This window comes from Trichosurus vulpecula, chromosome X (assembly GCF_011100635.1).
Source record: "Trichosurus vulpecula isolate mTriVul1 chromosome X, mTriVul1.pri, whole genome shotgun sequence".
NCBI lineage: Eukaryota > Metazoa > Chordata > Mammalia > Diprotodontia > Phalangeridae > Trichosurus > Trichosurus vulpecula.
Window position 1 is genome coordinate 49,810,619 of NC_050582.1, and position 15,609 is coordinate 49,826,227.

A 15,609-nucleotide genomic window follows, 5' to 3' on the forward strand; every position below is an offset into this window, starting at 1 on the left:
CTGGAAGCCTTTTTGAGCTCCAGAGGACTGGAGACCTTGTGCATTACCTTCAGGAGCCTAGGGTCACCACATGCTATGCTGAAGCTTAGGACTTGAGAACGTAAATGCAAAAATGTTTTAGATTTAGATTAAACAAATTACTAATTCAGTTTATTATAAATGCATGGTGGTAATTCTGGTTTTTATACTTTATGTTTCATATTGTAATTATTTGTTTGTAGGTTTTCTCTGATATAATTTACACAGTAGCAAGCTGTACTGAAAATGAAGGTAGTCGCTATGGAAGATTTCTCTGCTGCATGTTAGAAACTGTGACTAGGTGGCATAGTGATAGAGCAATTTATGAAAAGGTAGGAATTTTATCTTTTTTTTAAAAAATTTATTTATTTATTTAACATTTAGTTTTCAGCATTGATTTTCACAAGAGTTTGAATTACAAATTTTATCCCCATTTCTACCCTCCCCCCCACTCCAAGATGGCATATATTCTGGTTGCCCTGTTCCCCAGTCAGCCCTCCCCTCTATCACCCCACTCTCCTCCCATCCCCTTTTCCCTTCCTTTCTTGTAGGGCAAGATAAATTTCTACACCCCATTGCCTGTGTATCTTATTTTCTAGTTGCATGAAAAAACTTTTTTTATTTTGTTTTTGAACATTTGTTTTTAAAACTTTGAGTTCCAAATTCTCTCACCTCTTCTCTTCCCACTAGGAATTTTATCTTAAACTTCACCTGGAATATGAATATGAACTGTCACTATCAGTTCAGTTTTGAAAATAAAGTTGAGCTTAAGGTTTCATCATAGTAACATTATGCTTTAGAAGCATAGTTCCTTTACTGGAAAAGAGTTGTACATATTTTGATTATTATCTATAGTCAATGGTAAGGCACCAAATACTGAAGTACCCATTAGGTTTTTGTATCGTGGGGTGCACAGAGATGCAGTCACTTGTTAGTCAGTAGTTCTATCATTGAATAATGCCAGTGAGCCTTTATGTGAAGACCATCTGGTATTTAAATATTTACTCTTCCCTTTAGGGGTATAGTTAAGTAATCAAGTGTTATTTTTTTTGTTATTCCTTGGAAATTTTGGAGTTTTGTTCCTGCCTATTGGACATTTTTAACTGGATGTCCTTTAGGCACCTCAAGCTCACCATGTCCTAAATAGAACTCATTAGATTTTCCCCCAAACCCATCCCAGTTGCAGACTTCACTATTCCTTTCAATGGCCCTACCACCCTCTTAGTTATCCAGGTTCACAACTTTGAGTATGCCATCTTTAACTCCTCATTTAATTCCTCATTGTATCCATGCAGCCAACCAGTTATTAAATCTTGTTATTTCTAATTCCATAATATCGATCACTTGTCCCTTTCTCTTTACTCATGTGGCCATCACCCTAATTTAGTACTGTTGCAATGTACTGTACTCTTAGCCTCCCCGTACCCCACTCCAGTCTGTACTCCACACAGCTGCCCAAGTTATTGCAGGTCTTACCTGCTTGCTGTCTCACTCACTAAATGCGCTCTTGATCTCCTCTCCACCCCCCCCCCTTTCTTTCCCTGAAAATAATCTCTTATCCATTTTATAAATACTTCTATAAATGCACATGCTGTTTTCCTTCACTAGATATTAAGTTCCTTGAGGGCAGGGACTCACTTTTATCTTTTTATCTCTAGTGGCTAGCATTGTGCCTCGACTTGAACATACTTGGTACTTAATAAATGTTTGTTGATTTATTTATCGATCAACTCTCTCCTAAGGAATGTGGTAACTATCCAGGCTTCCTTACCATTTTACGGGCAACTGGATTTGATGGTGGAAACAAAGCTGATCAGTTAGACTATGAGAATTTTCGACATGTTGTACACAAGTGGCATTATAAACTAACAAAGGTAAAAACCAAGGTTGTGGTTCTTCAAAGGCTTAATTTTTCTTAGCATTGATTTAAATTGTCAACACATTTCTTCAAATCTATTGTAGGCTTCAGTGCATTGCCTTGAAACGGGGGAATATACTCATATCAGGAACATTCTCATCGTGTTGACCAAAATACTTCCTTGGTATCCTAAAGTTTTAAACCTGGGCCAGGCTTTGGAACGAAGAGTGCATAAGATCTGTCAAGAAGAGAAAGAGAAGAGACATGACCTATATGCATTGGCTATGGGGTAACACAATCTTACTATAAAGTGATTTATGAAATTAGATAACAGAAGGATGCTGAAGACTTTGAAATGTTTTACAGTGGTGAAGTTTTATCTTCTGACTTACTTCGGGAGATTATGAGATCATGTCCCCACAGGCTGGTGAGAGTTGTCACTTCCAGTTATCAGCTTCTGGTTTATACCGGATGGTGTGACAGTTTCAGAGTCATATAAGATGTCTTGGTTTTGGGGGCTGAGGGAAGGACCTAGCTTTATCACAAGGTGAATTGGCAGTGTTTTCATCTAAGAGTGAAAGGAAAAATCACATTTTTAGATTGAGTTTCATTGTGTTTGGAGATTTTTTTATTTCAGAGGAAGAGTTCAGAGAGACTTAAGTCTCCAAAGGCTTTCAGCAATTTTGAGGTTGAGGATGGGGAGGGAGAAGATCATTATATTTTGAAAGGTGAAATGTAGTTTGCTTTTTGTTATTTTACAGAATGAGACCCATTTTTTTTGTACCTTGATTTTTGTTTGTGTATTTAACACTTTGTGCGAATTTCAGCTATTCTGGGCAGTTGAAAAGTAGAAAGCCATACATGATACCTGAAAATGAATTCCACCACAAAGATCCTCCCCCAAGGAATGCTGTTGCTGCCACTGTACAAAATGGGCCCGGTGGTGTTGGCCTATCTACATCACTCACAATAAATGCAGCTAAATTGGAAGAAAGCACTACTGAGGAGACTGGTATGCCATTTCTGTAGAAAATTTTAAGTAACCCCAAATTAGGTTAAAAATTCGGTTCAGCAAACTAATATATCAACATAAGTCCTGGTGGATTTGTGGTGGTGTTTTGTGACAACTTTGTAGCAGAGAGTGTCTTAGCATCATGAGAAATTATTAGGTTGTTGCTGCTTCATAGCCATTATTCTGTAGCCATTTTAGTGGAAAAATGTTGTTTAATACTGCCTCTGGAAAGCATATGGGGTTTTTCACATAAAGTCTTATTTTTTTCTTATTTCAGACAAAGTGAAGGAGAAGTCTCAGGGTGCTGTGAAAATTGCTAGTAAAGCTGCCAGTGCAACACCTAAAGCGACTACAAGTAATGGAAACAGTGCTTCTAATAGGTAGGACCTCTAATTATGTTGTATTATTAATTTGTGAATTTGTATTTAGTCAATATGGAGTTATTGATGAAAGGGATAATTGTAAAACTTTATGTATTATTCTTTGGAATATAGGGTACAGCTTTTTCTTGGGCATAGCGACTTTTACACTGAGTCAGTCAGCTCTTTGGTTTATTCATGCATGTATTTCTTTTCTTCATATTTGGACAATTGTGGTTGTTAACCAGCAAAGGAACCTTCCTCTAAAATTATGTGTATACGTCAAACATAGCTTCCAATTAATAACCTCTGTTGTAAACTTGTCATTTATGTATTCCTTGAGCCTATTTTTGATGAGATATTACAGTATTGTACAGTGGAAGAAGCAGTGGCTTTGGAGTCAGAGGACCTGATTTCAAATCTTCTTTTTAATGCTTACTTAGTTGAATGATCTTATACAAATCACCTAACCACCCTGGGCCTCAGTATCATCCTCTGTGAAATAAGGAGGTCAGATTACATGGCCTTCCTTCTAGGTCTAGATATATCAGATTCACTTTATTAATTTTCACCCACTTTATTTGTTCCTTCTTCTATTCATTTAGATTATGTAGATAAGACAGTGTGACCTAGAGGATAGCAGGCTTGCCTTGGAGTCACCAAGATCTGGTTCAAATCTTGTACCTCACATGAAGTAGAAATTAGATGGGGGCGGGAGAGACAGTGAGAATGGGTAACCTGAAGTTTTTCATATTGCCTGAATTGTAAAATTACATGTAGATGTTTCATTTTTATTTGTCAGAATTAAATTTTAACTCTTACGTTTTAATCTCTCTGAAGCAAAGTTACTAAAGAAAGTGAGAAAGAGAAAAGTGGGAAAGAAAAAGACAGAGAAAAAAAAGAAAAGACTCCAGCTGCCACTCCAGAGGCCAAGGCACTTGGTAAAGATGGTAAAGAAAAACCAAAGGAAGAGCGGGCAAACAAAGATGATAAAGCAAAAGAGATCAAGGAAAAAACACCCAAGTCTGACAAGGAGAAGGAAAAATTCAAGAAGGATGAAAAATCTTCTAAAGATGAAAAATTCAAGACACTTGTTACCAACACTGAATCAAAGTCAGCTGTAGAGAAGGAAAGAGACAAGGAACCACCCAGAGAGAAAGATGTAGCGAAGGAAACGAAATCCAAGGAAAATGTTAAAGGAGGAGAAAAGACACCAGTTGCTGGGTCCTTGAAGTCACCTGTTCCCCGATCAGAAACATCAGAGTCTGAAAGGGGTAAGTTCAACTTTATTAATATTTCCATCTTGTCATTTTACTAGATTCCTTCTGTGAACATGTGCCCGGTGAATACTTAGTCACTTAAAACTTTCATTTTGAAAATGTAATTGGAAAAAGTATTAAATAAATACCCTTTTTTCTAACTTTTTTTTTTCATCGTTGTTTCTCCTTTCTTTCTAATAGAACAAAAACGCCGCAAACTTGATAGCCACTCTTCTCCATCACATTCCTCAACAGTAAAGGTTAGTATAGCCTGAGGAAGGCAGCGTCCATGTTAGGCTCACCTGTTTGGAAAACCAGTGTCCCGACTTCCTTCAAGTCTTGTGCCTTCACTGGAGCCACTGGAGGTTTTGTATTGCATTACACAATGCATTCCTTGTCTGTATTGGTGGACTTTTTTCTGTTGCATATTTTTCTTACTAAAACTTCAAGGACCTAGCACTAAATTTGTAAATAGTGTTTGCAAAGTGCAAGAGAAATTTTACCCAGAAGTGCCTTATTGTTTTAAGCAGTCCTTTTTTTTTTTGGAGTGCAATGGTAGCTACAAGCAAATGAGTCTTGGCAACAGAATGGAGCCTATTTTTTTCTGCATTCATATTGAAGAATATATAGTACTGAAGACTTCCTGGATGATACGGGATAAACAAGATACCTCTGAATTCATCAGGCTTCTTGATGAGCATCATACCGATGTGTGCCTTTCTAAGAAGGAATCTTGAAAGGAGTTCCATTTTAAAGTCTCCTTGGTGATCAGTTCTCCTGTAGTTGTATATATTCAGTGAGCATGCAGCTTCTGTTGTGTCTTCCCTTGGAGGTTTGTTTATACCCATTGGGTTCCCAACATGTTGAACCCACCGTTACGATAAAAGCAGATGTGGCATCCAATCCTACCACCCAGCAAAGAGAAACCTCAGGCATTCAACTGCAGCACAAAATCGTGGGTGTAGCCTTCTTGAAGACTCAGGGTAGCCATTCCTTGCTCCATGTTTAATTTTAATTCTAAATCATCTAAGTTCATGGAATCTTTGAATTTGCAGTACGTTGAACCTTTAAAACTGTAAGTTACTAATTCTTCATCAAGAGCACTGTGGTGGAATACCGTGATTACTATTTTTTTTTTCTGTGGGAGGCATAAGGTTCACTCTTTTTATGAACTTTGGAAAAAAGCGTGATTATTTTTTTATATCCCCCCAAGTATAAACTGTTAAGTATTCTTGATAGGACGAAAAAAATTATGAATAGTAAATATTGTTACCCTTTAAGTGGATTTTAAAAGGACATGTGGAATAAGTGTTCTTCCACAGTAACCTCCATTGTTTTTTAAAGTTTTAGTGGGGAAAAAAATGGATGTAATATTTTCCCCACACTCTTAAGCCTCTAAATGTGCTTTATTTTAAGTGGGGGTAGAAAAAAAGATTGGCATGTTATTAAATTATTGGGAGAAAGTGGGAGGAATTTTCACTTGTCAAATTGGGCATGAAAAATTTTATCTTTTGATATCTCACATAGTTTTTTTTCTGTTTTTTTTTTTGTTTGTTTTTTTTTCTGTTTTTTTTCTTTTTGTTTTTTTCTTTTTTGTTTTGTTTTTGTTTTTGTTTTTTTGTTTTTATATTGATATTCACGTGATAACATCACTAGATTTATTCCCAGAAAAGGAGTAGCTGGTTTGTTTCAAGGTTACAACCATACTTCCAAGTTTCTCGGGATTCTGAGAACTATTCCAGCTCACCTGTCATCTCCATTCATTTTCTACAGGACAGCCTCAGCGAGCTCAAGGAGTCATCAGCAAAGGTTTGAGTCTTTTAAATCTTCTTACTCTTATCAATTAATGATTTAATCAGTTGGGCACTATCTGCACTGATGTATATTGTAGTCTGTCCATACCTTTTCATCTTGTTGCAGTTCATGTTTTTCTTAGAAAGTCTACCCAACCTGCTGGCCTAGATGACTGAGTATACCAAAGAGTTCTTTATTTCAGTGTTTAATAGACACTCTATTCCCCACCTGTATCATTGAAGGAAGGAAAGAGAATAAGTGTTTATTAAGTGTCTGATATGTGCCAGACACTGTCCTAACCTCTTTGCAAATATTATGTTGTTTTATTCTCACAACAACCCCGGGAGGTAGGTGCTTGTTATTATCCCCATTTTACAAGTGAGAAAACTAAGGCAGACAGAGGTAATTGAATAATTGGACTACCAATGTCTTGGTTATACATTATGTATGTCAGGATCAATGTGAAAATATGCCCTCTCATGTAAAATTAGATTAAGCTTTAATATATTTTAATATACTATAATAATATAGTAAGCTTTAACATAATATGCTTGCCACTAAAATATGTTAATATTTTGCAGGCAAGCCATTTAAAAAATATGCCATCATTCTTACTTGCTTTTGGAGACAGATATTTTTAAATTGGCACACACTAGACTGGCAGTACTCTGATTGGCTCTTAAAACACGTGCATTCCAGAGAACCAAACACTTGAGGAGACAACCTATCTCCTCGCTTTTTAAACACACAGTTGATAGTCTTTTATTTTTCTGAATAGCAATATGGGAAGGCCAAGGGATTTAATTATAAAAACATTTTTCAGAAATGACTCTCAGCCCAGGTGTATTTAAATACCACTATTAACTCCTTGGTATCACTCTTGTGTATTCTTTATTCTCTCTAACTAGAAGTGAAATGATTTGATCCTTGCATTTCCAGATTATGTTTTAGTGCTGTAGTTTGGTAAACTTTTTCATGCATAAATGTTGAGCTTAAGGTCTATTAAGGGTGCTTTCTCTTACTAGTGGACCATTAGGAAATAACTTTACACTCCTCTTTTGAAAGAGGGCCTCAACATTGGACCTAACACCAGCTGCTTTTGGATTTGTAGCTGTAAAATAAATTAAATGGCTGTTCTGATACTGGGCAGATAAAGCACCTTGATCTTGAAGGGTTTTAATTAGTGTGGGTGTGTCATAAAATGATGCTCTAAAAATATGTTATGGTATTCAAGAGAAGTTTCTTATCCTTGGGAGACTTATTTGAAAGAATTTAATGCATCTTCAAAGAAGTACAAATGTTATGTTAGTCCAGAAAAATATTTTTTTATATCATTACTTCAATAGTATTGTGGGTATTTTAAAGTTACTTGTGAGATAAAGTAAAAGTAGGTTTATATCGTTGTAGATTATATACATCTATATGTTCTATTGGGTACTTTCCCAGGAAGGTTTAAAGGATGACATTGCTGACTTGAGAGAGAACTTTGCTTCTAAAGTAATGAAGTTAATTAAATTTTTTTTTTTTTTTACTAAAAGACGGATAATATATCACATTAGTGTATTTATATTTTTTCAAAGAAATTTCACTTATATTTGATCTCATTTCATCCTCACAGTGCCTCTCTTGGGGGTGGGGTAGGACAAGTACTATTCATTTGACAGATGAAGAAACAGAGACACGGATATTTGTTAAGTGTCATATAGCTAAGTTAATGGTAGAACCAACCCCCTAAACTCTAATGCTAAACACATAGCAGTTTGTGGTTTGTTTTTTTTTTTTAGTAGAAGAATGGCATAGAAAACTGGACTTTTCAGGAGTCTTAGCTCTGCTCTTTAACTAGCTGAGTGACCTTGAGCAAATTGCTTATGCTCCCATGAATTTAAATATTCTTATCTGTAAATTGGTTTGAAAAGAGGGGCAGGTGGCACTAGATTTGGACTAAGTGATCTTTAGTATCCTTTCCATTTAGCCTTCTGTGATTCTATGAAGAAGTATAGTTTTTTTTCAAAAGGATCTTTAGTCTCTTTTCCCTCTTCTTTTCCCTTTCTCCAACCCTTCTCTCCCTCTTCTCTCTTTAGGTCATAGGTTTTTTTCTAGAATATTATGGAAGTACCTTGAACAAATAGTAATTATAATCTGGCTAGAATCAATGCTTCATCATGTGTGTTTTCAAAACTGGGCCTAAACTTTTTATAACTTCTAAGAATTTGGCCTCAACTCTAATCTCAAAGGTGTTGTAATGAATATTATAATATTTTTGAAAGTTATGACTTAAGGAATTTTAAAGAATTATGTTACCTAAAAAGTTTTCCATCAAATGCTTTAAAAAAATACTTCAGTAAGATTTTAGTAATCCCCCAAATAGGTGACTTTAGTCCTATTGGGTGGGTTTAACTTCTGAATTTCAGAGTTTAGAAAGTCTGTTTCCCTGTTTCTTTTTAGTGCTACTTTATGAATCTTGCTCTTAAAATTCTTCTCCCATTCTAGTTTTTGATCCTTCAGTTTTGCTTTGCTCTCTCTACACACACAGTCAATTCTTGTCATTCGCCGATAGTTAAGGTCTATAAAGTTGCTATGAATGCTGAATTAGTGAATACTGAACCATTGCTCCTAGGGGAAATACAGAGTTAGTTGCCTGCAATTCTCATTTACTTTATCACTTTCCAGATAGCCTCACATACAGATTGGCAAATTTCTTCTTCCTTTTTCTGGATATACTAGATTGCTGATTTTTTTTTTTTAAACATTGAATTCATAGCCAACAGTACCTATAATGAAGCCTTAATGAAGCTTATCTAACTTAACGTATTTTTTATGTGGGGCACATCACAACCTTTTTGTATGTAGGAACACTAGATAGCACTATGCTTGGGAGGCACTTCAAACAGTGAAATCACCAACAAAAAGCACAAAAATCTGAAAAAAATAGTAGACCATTAAAAAGGACACTTGGTTACAGTATGAGTGCAAGAAGGCAAAACGTTGTTTGACCACACCTGGGAACATATGCATTGGAGGAGTCAAATTTTTCACTGCTCTGTACGTATCTGAGGATGACCATGAAAGTACAATGAGTATTGGTTTTCTGGTTACAAATTTTAGCAAGTCAGCAAATTCACAAATATGGAACCTGCAAATAAATGAGTATTGACTCTGTGTATGTACATATATACATACATACATATATATATATATGTTCACTCTAAGCAGTTCACCTTTAGAGTTATCTATATTTAATATTTTCATTTATAAACCATCATGAAATAGTGGTCATATAATTCAGTTTTTTGGAGGGGAGGAGGAGACTGTGTGTATTTACCTTTTTGAGTAAAGCTACTTAAAGGTAGAAAATGTAGCTAGTCCCACTTTAATGATTATGAGTACCTAGTACAGTTCCACACATATAGCAGGTGTTAAATAAATATTTTGTTGAATAAATCACTTTCTCTTCCTGTTATCCCATTTATTCAGACAAATTCCAGTACTGATCAGTAACATTTATATCTTATTAATTCTAGTGGTGACACTTGATGACAGGAGTCTCTAAAAGTATGCTTGGCAACCCAGCCAACTAAAATTCAGGAGGGTAATAATACCTAAAGGGTTGGTACTCTTTTTAATTGTGCCAGTCTTCTTAAAATTGGAAGCCACAATCTAACTCAGGTTTAAGCATGTACGATGAGTCTAATTTTGTATCCTTCATCCTAAAGTCCAGAGCAAGAAAATCATGTTTTCAAAAACAAACTTGGGTGGGGCAGCTAGGTGGCGCAGTAGAGTACCAGCCCTGAAGTCAGGAGGACCTGAGTTCAAATCTGGATTCAGACACTTGACACACTTATTAGTTGTGTGACTTTGGGCAGGTCACTTAACCCCAATTGACCTGCCTTCCGCCCTCCAAAAGAAAAACAAAACAAAAAAAAAACAAATCTGGGGAAAAAAATCCATCTAACATGATTACACTTAGATCTTGATCACACCAGGGTTTTGTGTGTGTATATGTGTGTTTTTTTTTTTTTTTTTTTTTTTTAAGGACAACCTCTCTTTCCCTCCTAACCTATTCACTTTGTATCAGAGAATTTCTCTGGGGAGGCACGATTATAAAATAGGAATTCTATATTCAGTATTGCTATTGGTAACAGTAACTGGACCACTTGACCAATTATTTTAAGAGAAACATTTGAGCCTTATTTAATAATTTCATTGGTAAGGCAGGAGATTTCTTTACTTTGAAATTCAGCAATATCATTTTTGTTGTGTTTTGGTGGGGAAGATCTCATAAAGTCTTTTGTTTTTGTTTCATTTTAAAAAGATCACTTAGACTACGTTCTTATGTGTTTATATTAGTTAGGTGGCACAGTTGATAGAGCACTGGGCCTGGGTGACCTCAGTTCAAATCTGGCTTGAGACACTTATTAGTTGTAGTACCCTGGGCAAGTCACTTAACCTCTGTTTGCCTTTGTTTCCTTATCTGTAAAATAAATAATAGCACCTAATTGATAGGCCTATGGTGAAGATCAAATGAGATAGTATTTGTAAAGCACTTACTATAGTGCTTTAGCATAGTAGGCAGTTAATAAATGCTTGTTTCCTTATTACTTTATAACTAATCATGCAGATGATAATGTTCAGCACTGGAAAATGCTAATGAGTAGTTTCAGAGCTTGTTTCTTAACTTTTTTTGTTTTCCATTTTCCTTATCCTTAATATTTTCCTCTGTTTTGGTAAACAACTTTTAAAAATGAAAGTTCTTTGTTATTTCGGCACAATGTTTTAAAAGTATAAGTGTACTTAATGTATTTTACCATTACTTATATGTTGTTTGAGCTAACTAGTAGGTAAGGATTCTTTTTGTTTCTAAGATGTCAAAAAGCTTCTTCGAATGGATCTCAGTTCATTAATGTAGGTATGCTCTTTAACAATATAAATTGCAACCCACCAATGCCTTTTCTTAAGGAAAAAAAAAAGTGTTGATTCTCACTGTCCTTCTCTACCACATCTTGTAACAAAGAAAAACGTGTAAGCAAAGCCAACTGATAATATAGTAACCTTGTTGGACAGCATATGTGACATTTTGCTTCTGATCTCTCACCTCTTTACTGAGAAGAGGGGGAAGTGTATTTTATCATCTCTTTAGGACTGATAGGAGTCATTACTAGAGTTCAGCCTCTAGTGTGGTATTTTTATATTATTGTAGTTATGTATTTATTCTGCTTATTTCATTATTAGTTTATATGTCTTTGTTTATTTCTCTGAATATCATGTAGTTGCCATTGCTTACAGTGTTGACAGTATTTGATTCTCTTCACATATGATTTATTGAGACATTTTCTAGTTGATGGGCCCTGTGGTAGAAGCAATATTCTAGCCCTTTCTTCTCCTGCAAATTGGGCTAGTTTTCCCTTAAAAGACATTGAGACTTTCCCCAAGACTTCATTGACTCAACAAACTAAAAGCTCAGACTATTGATGTTTCAATCAGTCAAGCAGAGGTTTCAAACATGTGGCCCGTGTGGCCTGAACCAGATTAAAATATAATTGGGAAGTATTTAGTGAAATAAATGAAAATAAATGAAACATAGATAACATTACATTTTAAAACTAATTCATTATGCAGCTTTCAAGGATCTTTATGTATGGTTTAGTGGCTTCTGTTTTTATTGACACCACTGATTTTTGAGTACAAGATAGTCCCAAGAAACTCCAGGGTGCTCTTGATAGTTGGGTGGTAGATTACAGCTCAGGTAAGGGAAGCAACCCAGGATGTCCTCAGTGCCTATTTTTGTTTGAATATCCTTCTGCTCTGGCTAAGCAGATCCTTTTGTTAATATTGTTAACTTTGTTGAATGACCTACAAGGGTCTCATTTGGTTCCAGTATTAAACCTAAACTATCATTAACACTATGTGATGCTTCATTAGATAGAGCTCTGGGCCTGGAGTCAGGAAGACTAATCTCCCTTAGTTCAAGTGTGGTCTCAAACACTTAATAATAGCTGTGTGACCTTGGGCAAGTCACTTAACCCCGTTTGCCTCAGCTTCTTATCTGTAAAATTATCTGGAGAAGGAAATGGCAAACCACTCCAATATCTTTGCTAAGAAACCCCTAAAATGGGGTCATAGAGAGTCTGAAATGACCACAGCTAGAACACTGGCCTGAGTGAGGCCTGGCCCAGAACAGGTGTGGCCATGAAGTATGTTTCTCTGTGTGTGTGTGTGTGTGTGTGTGTGTAAATGGCCTTTCTTCTCTTCAGAAGGTAGCTTTCTTCCAGTGGGATCAGTGGATCAAAAGACCTCACAGGTTTATTGATTTGTGCCAAAGTTCCAAATCATTTGTTAGAATGATTGGACTTAATCACGATCTACCAACAATGTAATACTGTGCCTCTCATCTCATAGTAGTTCTTCTATCATTGACTGTTTCTGTCTCTGTCATTCATCTACTTTTCTAGGTGTGAGGTAAAGCCTAATAATTTTTTAAATATGTATTTCTCATATTAATCATTTAAGGCATATTTTCATATGGTTTTTGATTAGAGTCAAGTCAATAGGTATTTATTTTCTTTTTAAATTCAGTTTTCTCTTTTTTTCAATTCCAAATTCTGTCCCTTCCCTCTCCCCCATCCATTGTAAGGGCAAGAAAAACAAAAGAGATACCTATATACTTCTATATAGAAATATAGATATAGTCAAGCAAAACATTCCTGCATTAGCAATGTTCTCCATGCCCTTCTCCCCTCACCTCCCCCCCATTCCCCAAGAAAAAATTTCTATTAGCTCTCTATCCGTAGATGGCATGTTTCATTATGAATAATAGGTACTTATCAATGGTCTCTGTGCTAATAAGTGCTGGAGGTACAAAGGCAAAAAACAAAATACTTAATCACAAAGGAGCCCACAGTTTAATGTGAGAGAACTTTTGTAATTATGATTATCATTTTTTCTTTTGAAAACGGATCAAGTCAACTGTGTGCAAAGCACTGTGTTAGGGATACAAAAGCAAAACAGTCCTTCTTCCCCAAGGAATTTACATTCTGGGTGGAGTGGTTGCCAGAGTTTAGGCCAGTGCCTGGTAAGCACTTCATAAATGCTTGTGACTGACTGACTTTAATGTTTTCTCGATATTATTGCAGCAGTCAGGTTGTTCATCTGGCTCACCTCTTTTTCTAGTCATGTTTCTTAGATAATCTTTTCCACTCTTTGCAACGAGCATTTATTAAATGCATATTAATCCCTTCATTGAACTCATTCTAATGGCACAGACACAAGGGTACATGTAAAAATGTATACAGCATAAATATAAAGTTAATAAATATGTATAAACCATGTACACGTAAAATGGTTAGTACAACATAGTTTGGGAGGACCTTGGCATTTGGAATGAAGAAAGAGTTGTAGAAGTTGGAACTTGAACTGCATCTTGATGGAAGATGGGGATTATATGAGACGCATGTATGAGGGGAAGTTTATGGGAGAACTATTGCAAAGTCACAGAAATGGAAGATGGAGTGTCATGTGTGAGGTACAGGGAAAAGGCCAGTTTGGCTGGATCTTAGAGTATGTGAGAAGGAATAGTATCAGTGGGACTGGGTAGGTAGGTTAGGGCTTAGGTTGTCTTATACTTCAAAAGCTAATCAGAAGAGTTTGTATTTATTTTAGAAGCAATGACTGAAGTTAGGGACTTTCATGTGGTCACATCTTTGCTTAAGGAAAATCACTTTTGGCAGCATTGTGTGATGTACTGGAGTGGTGAGACTCTTTAGGCAGGGAGAACAGTTGCAATAATCTAAGTGAGAGGCTTGAACTAAGGTGGTAATTGTGTGAGTGGAAAGAAGAGGTTCAATATGTGAAAGATGTTCTGAAGGTAGAGAGGATTTGTATATGTGGAGTGAAGGAGAGTGTGAGGAGTCCATAATGCCAAGGTTATGAACCCATGACACTGAAAGGATGTTGGTACCTTTGACAGAAGTGTGGAAATTTGGAAGAGGCGATAGTTTGGGGGAAAGGTAATAAATTCAGTTTTAGACACGTTGAGTGTCAGGTGTCAGTTTGAAATATCCAGTAGGTAAGATGGTAAGAGAGACTGGAGCTGGATGATATGTACATTTGAGAATCACATAGATAGCTAAACCCATGGGCACTGATGAAGTTACTAAGAGGGGTGGGGAAAAGTTAGAGCAGAGGTCCTTAACTTTTTTTGTATCAGGTTGTATTTTGGCAGCCTGGTGAACACTAGATTAGACATTAGTGAAAATATTTTTCTTTTTTTCCCCAACATCCATGTCCTCACTTTAACCCCAGGATAAGACTCTCTGGTATAGAGGGAGAAGAAGGCTTAGGACTGAACCTAATATATTGCATCTACCATGTTATTACCTTATCTTTTGGATTACCTGCAGTTTTGATTAGTTGCTTGAATTGCTATTTTGGTTAACTTTTCCTTAATTTCTCCTTTGCATAAGAGTACTAGAGGTACTTTAGGGAATGCTGTAGATCAGAATCGAAGAATTTCATAAGGTCTTTGTTAGTGGACATTTAGTCTAATTCAAATCTTGATAGTTCATCCGAATTTCAGCAATGCATCTTTTTTCTTTTTAAAATTTATTTTTATTTTGAATTACAAATTTTCTCTCTTTCTCCTCTCCCACCCATTGAGAAAGCAAGAAAAACAAAACCCATTACCTATATGTATAGTCACGAAAAATAAATTCCTGCATTAGTCATCTTGCCCCTCCCCACTCAAGAAAAAACAAGAAAGTATGCTTAAATCTGCATTCTTGAGTCTATTACTTGTCTATCTGGAGGCAGATAGAATATTTCCTCACGAGTCCTTTGAAGTTTTGGTTCATTGTATTGATCAGAGTTCTTAAGTCTTTCAAAAATTGCTTGTCCTTACAATATTGTTATTGTTGTTCTTCTGTTCACTTTATTTTGCATCAGTTCATAGAAATCTTCCCGAGATTTTCTGAAACCATTCTCTTCATCATTTACTGCACAACAGTATTCTACCACACTCACATACCATAACTTGTTCAGCCATTCCTTAATTGATGGGCAGCCCCTCAGTTTCCAATTCTTTGCCACTGCAAAAAGAGGTGCTACAAAAGTTTTTGTACATATGGGTCCTTTCCCTCTTTCTTTGATCTATTTGGGGTATATACCTAGGAGAGGAATTGCTGGGTCAAAGGGTATGTGCAGAGTTTAATATCAGCAAACAAAGCTGCTCAGATAGCCATGTGGGAATGATGGAGAAATGTCAGCTGGGTTGATAAGTGTGATTATTAGATGGATTCATTTGTAATTGGTTAACAG

The 15,609-nt window shown here is 36.0% G+C and overlaps 1 protein-coding gene across 10 annotated transcripts in view; it reads left to right on the forward strand.

Annotated features, from left to right (window-relative positions):
- The window catches only part of THOC2 (THO complex 2), a 98,919-nt gene that overhangs the window by 75,039 nt on the left and 8,271 nt on the right, over nt 1-15,609 (forward strand). For 4 of the 10 annotated variants that reach the window (XM_036739882.1, XM_036739883.1, XM_036739886.1 and 1 more), the window contains exons 26-33: nt 222-350; nt 1,761-1,892; nt 1,981-2,165; nt 2,704-2,888; nt 3,166-3,268; nt 4,088-4,521; nt 4,708-4,766; nt 6,163-6,315. In XM_036739882.1, the coding sequence (XP_036595777.1) occupies nt 222-350; nt 1,761-1,892; nt 1,981-2,165; nt 2,704-2,888; nt 3,166-3,268; nt 4,088-4,521; nt 4,708-4,766; nt 6,163-6,315 (1,380 nt within the window). Of the gene's footprint in view, nt 1-221; nt 351-1,760; nt 1,893-1,980; nt 2,166-2,703; nt 2,889-3,165; nt 3,269-4,087; nt 4,522-4,707; nt 5,582-6,162; nt 6,316-15,609 lie in introns of those variants that run through there. The other 6 variants (XM_036739884.1, XM_036739885.1, XM_036739887.1 and 3 more) reach the window with 4 other exon arrangements.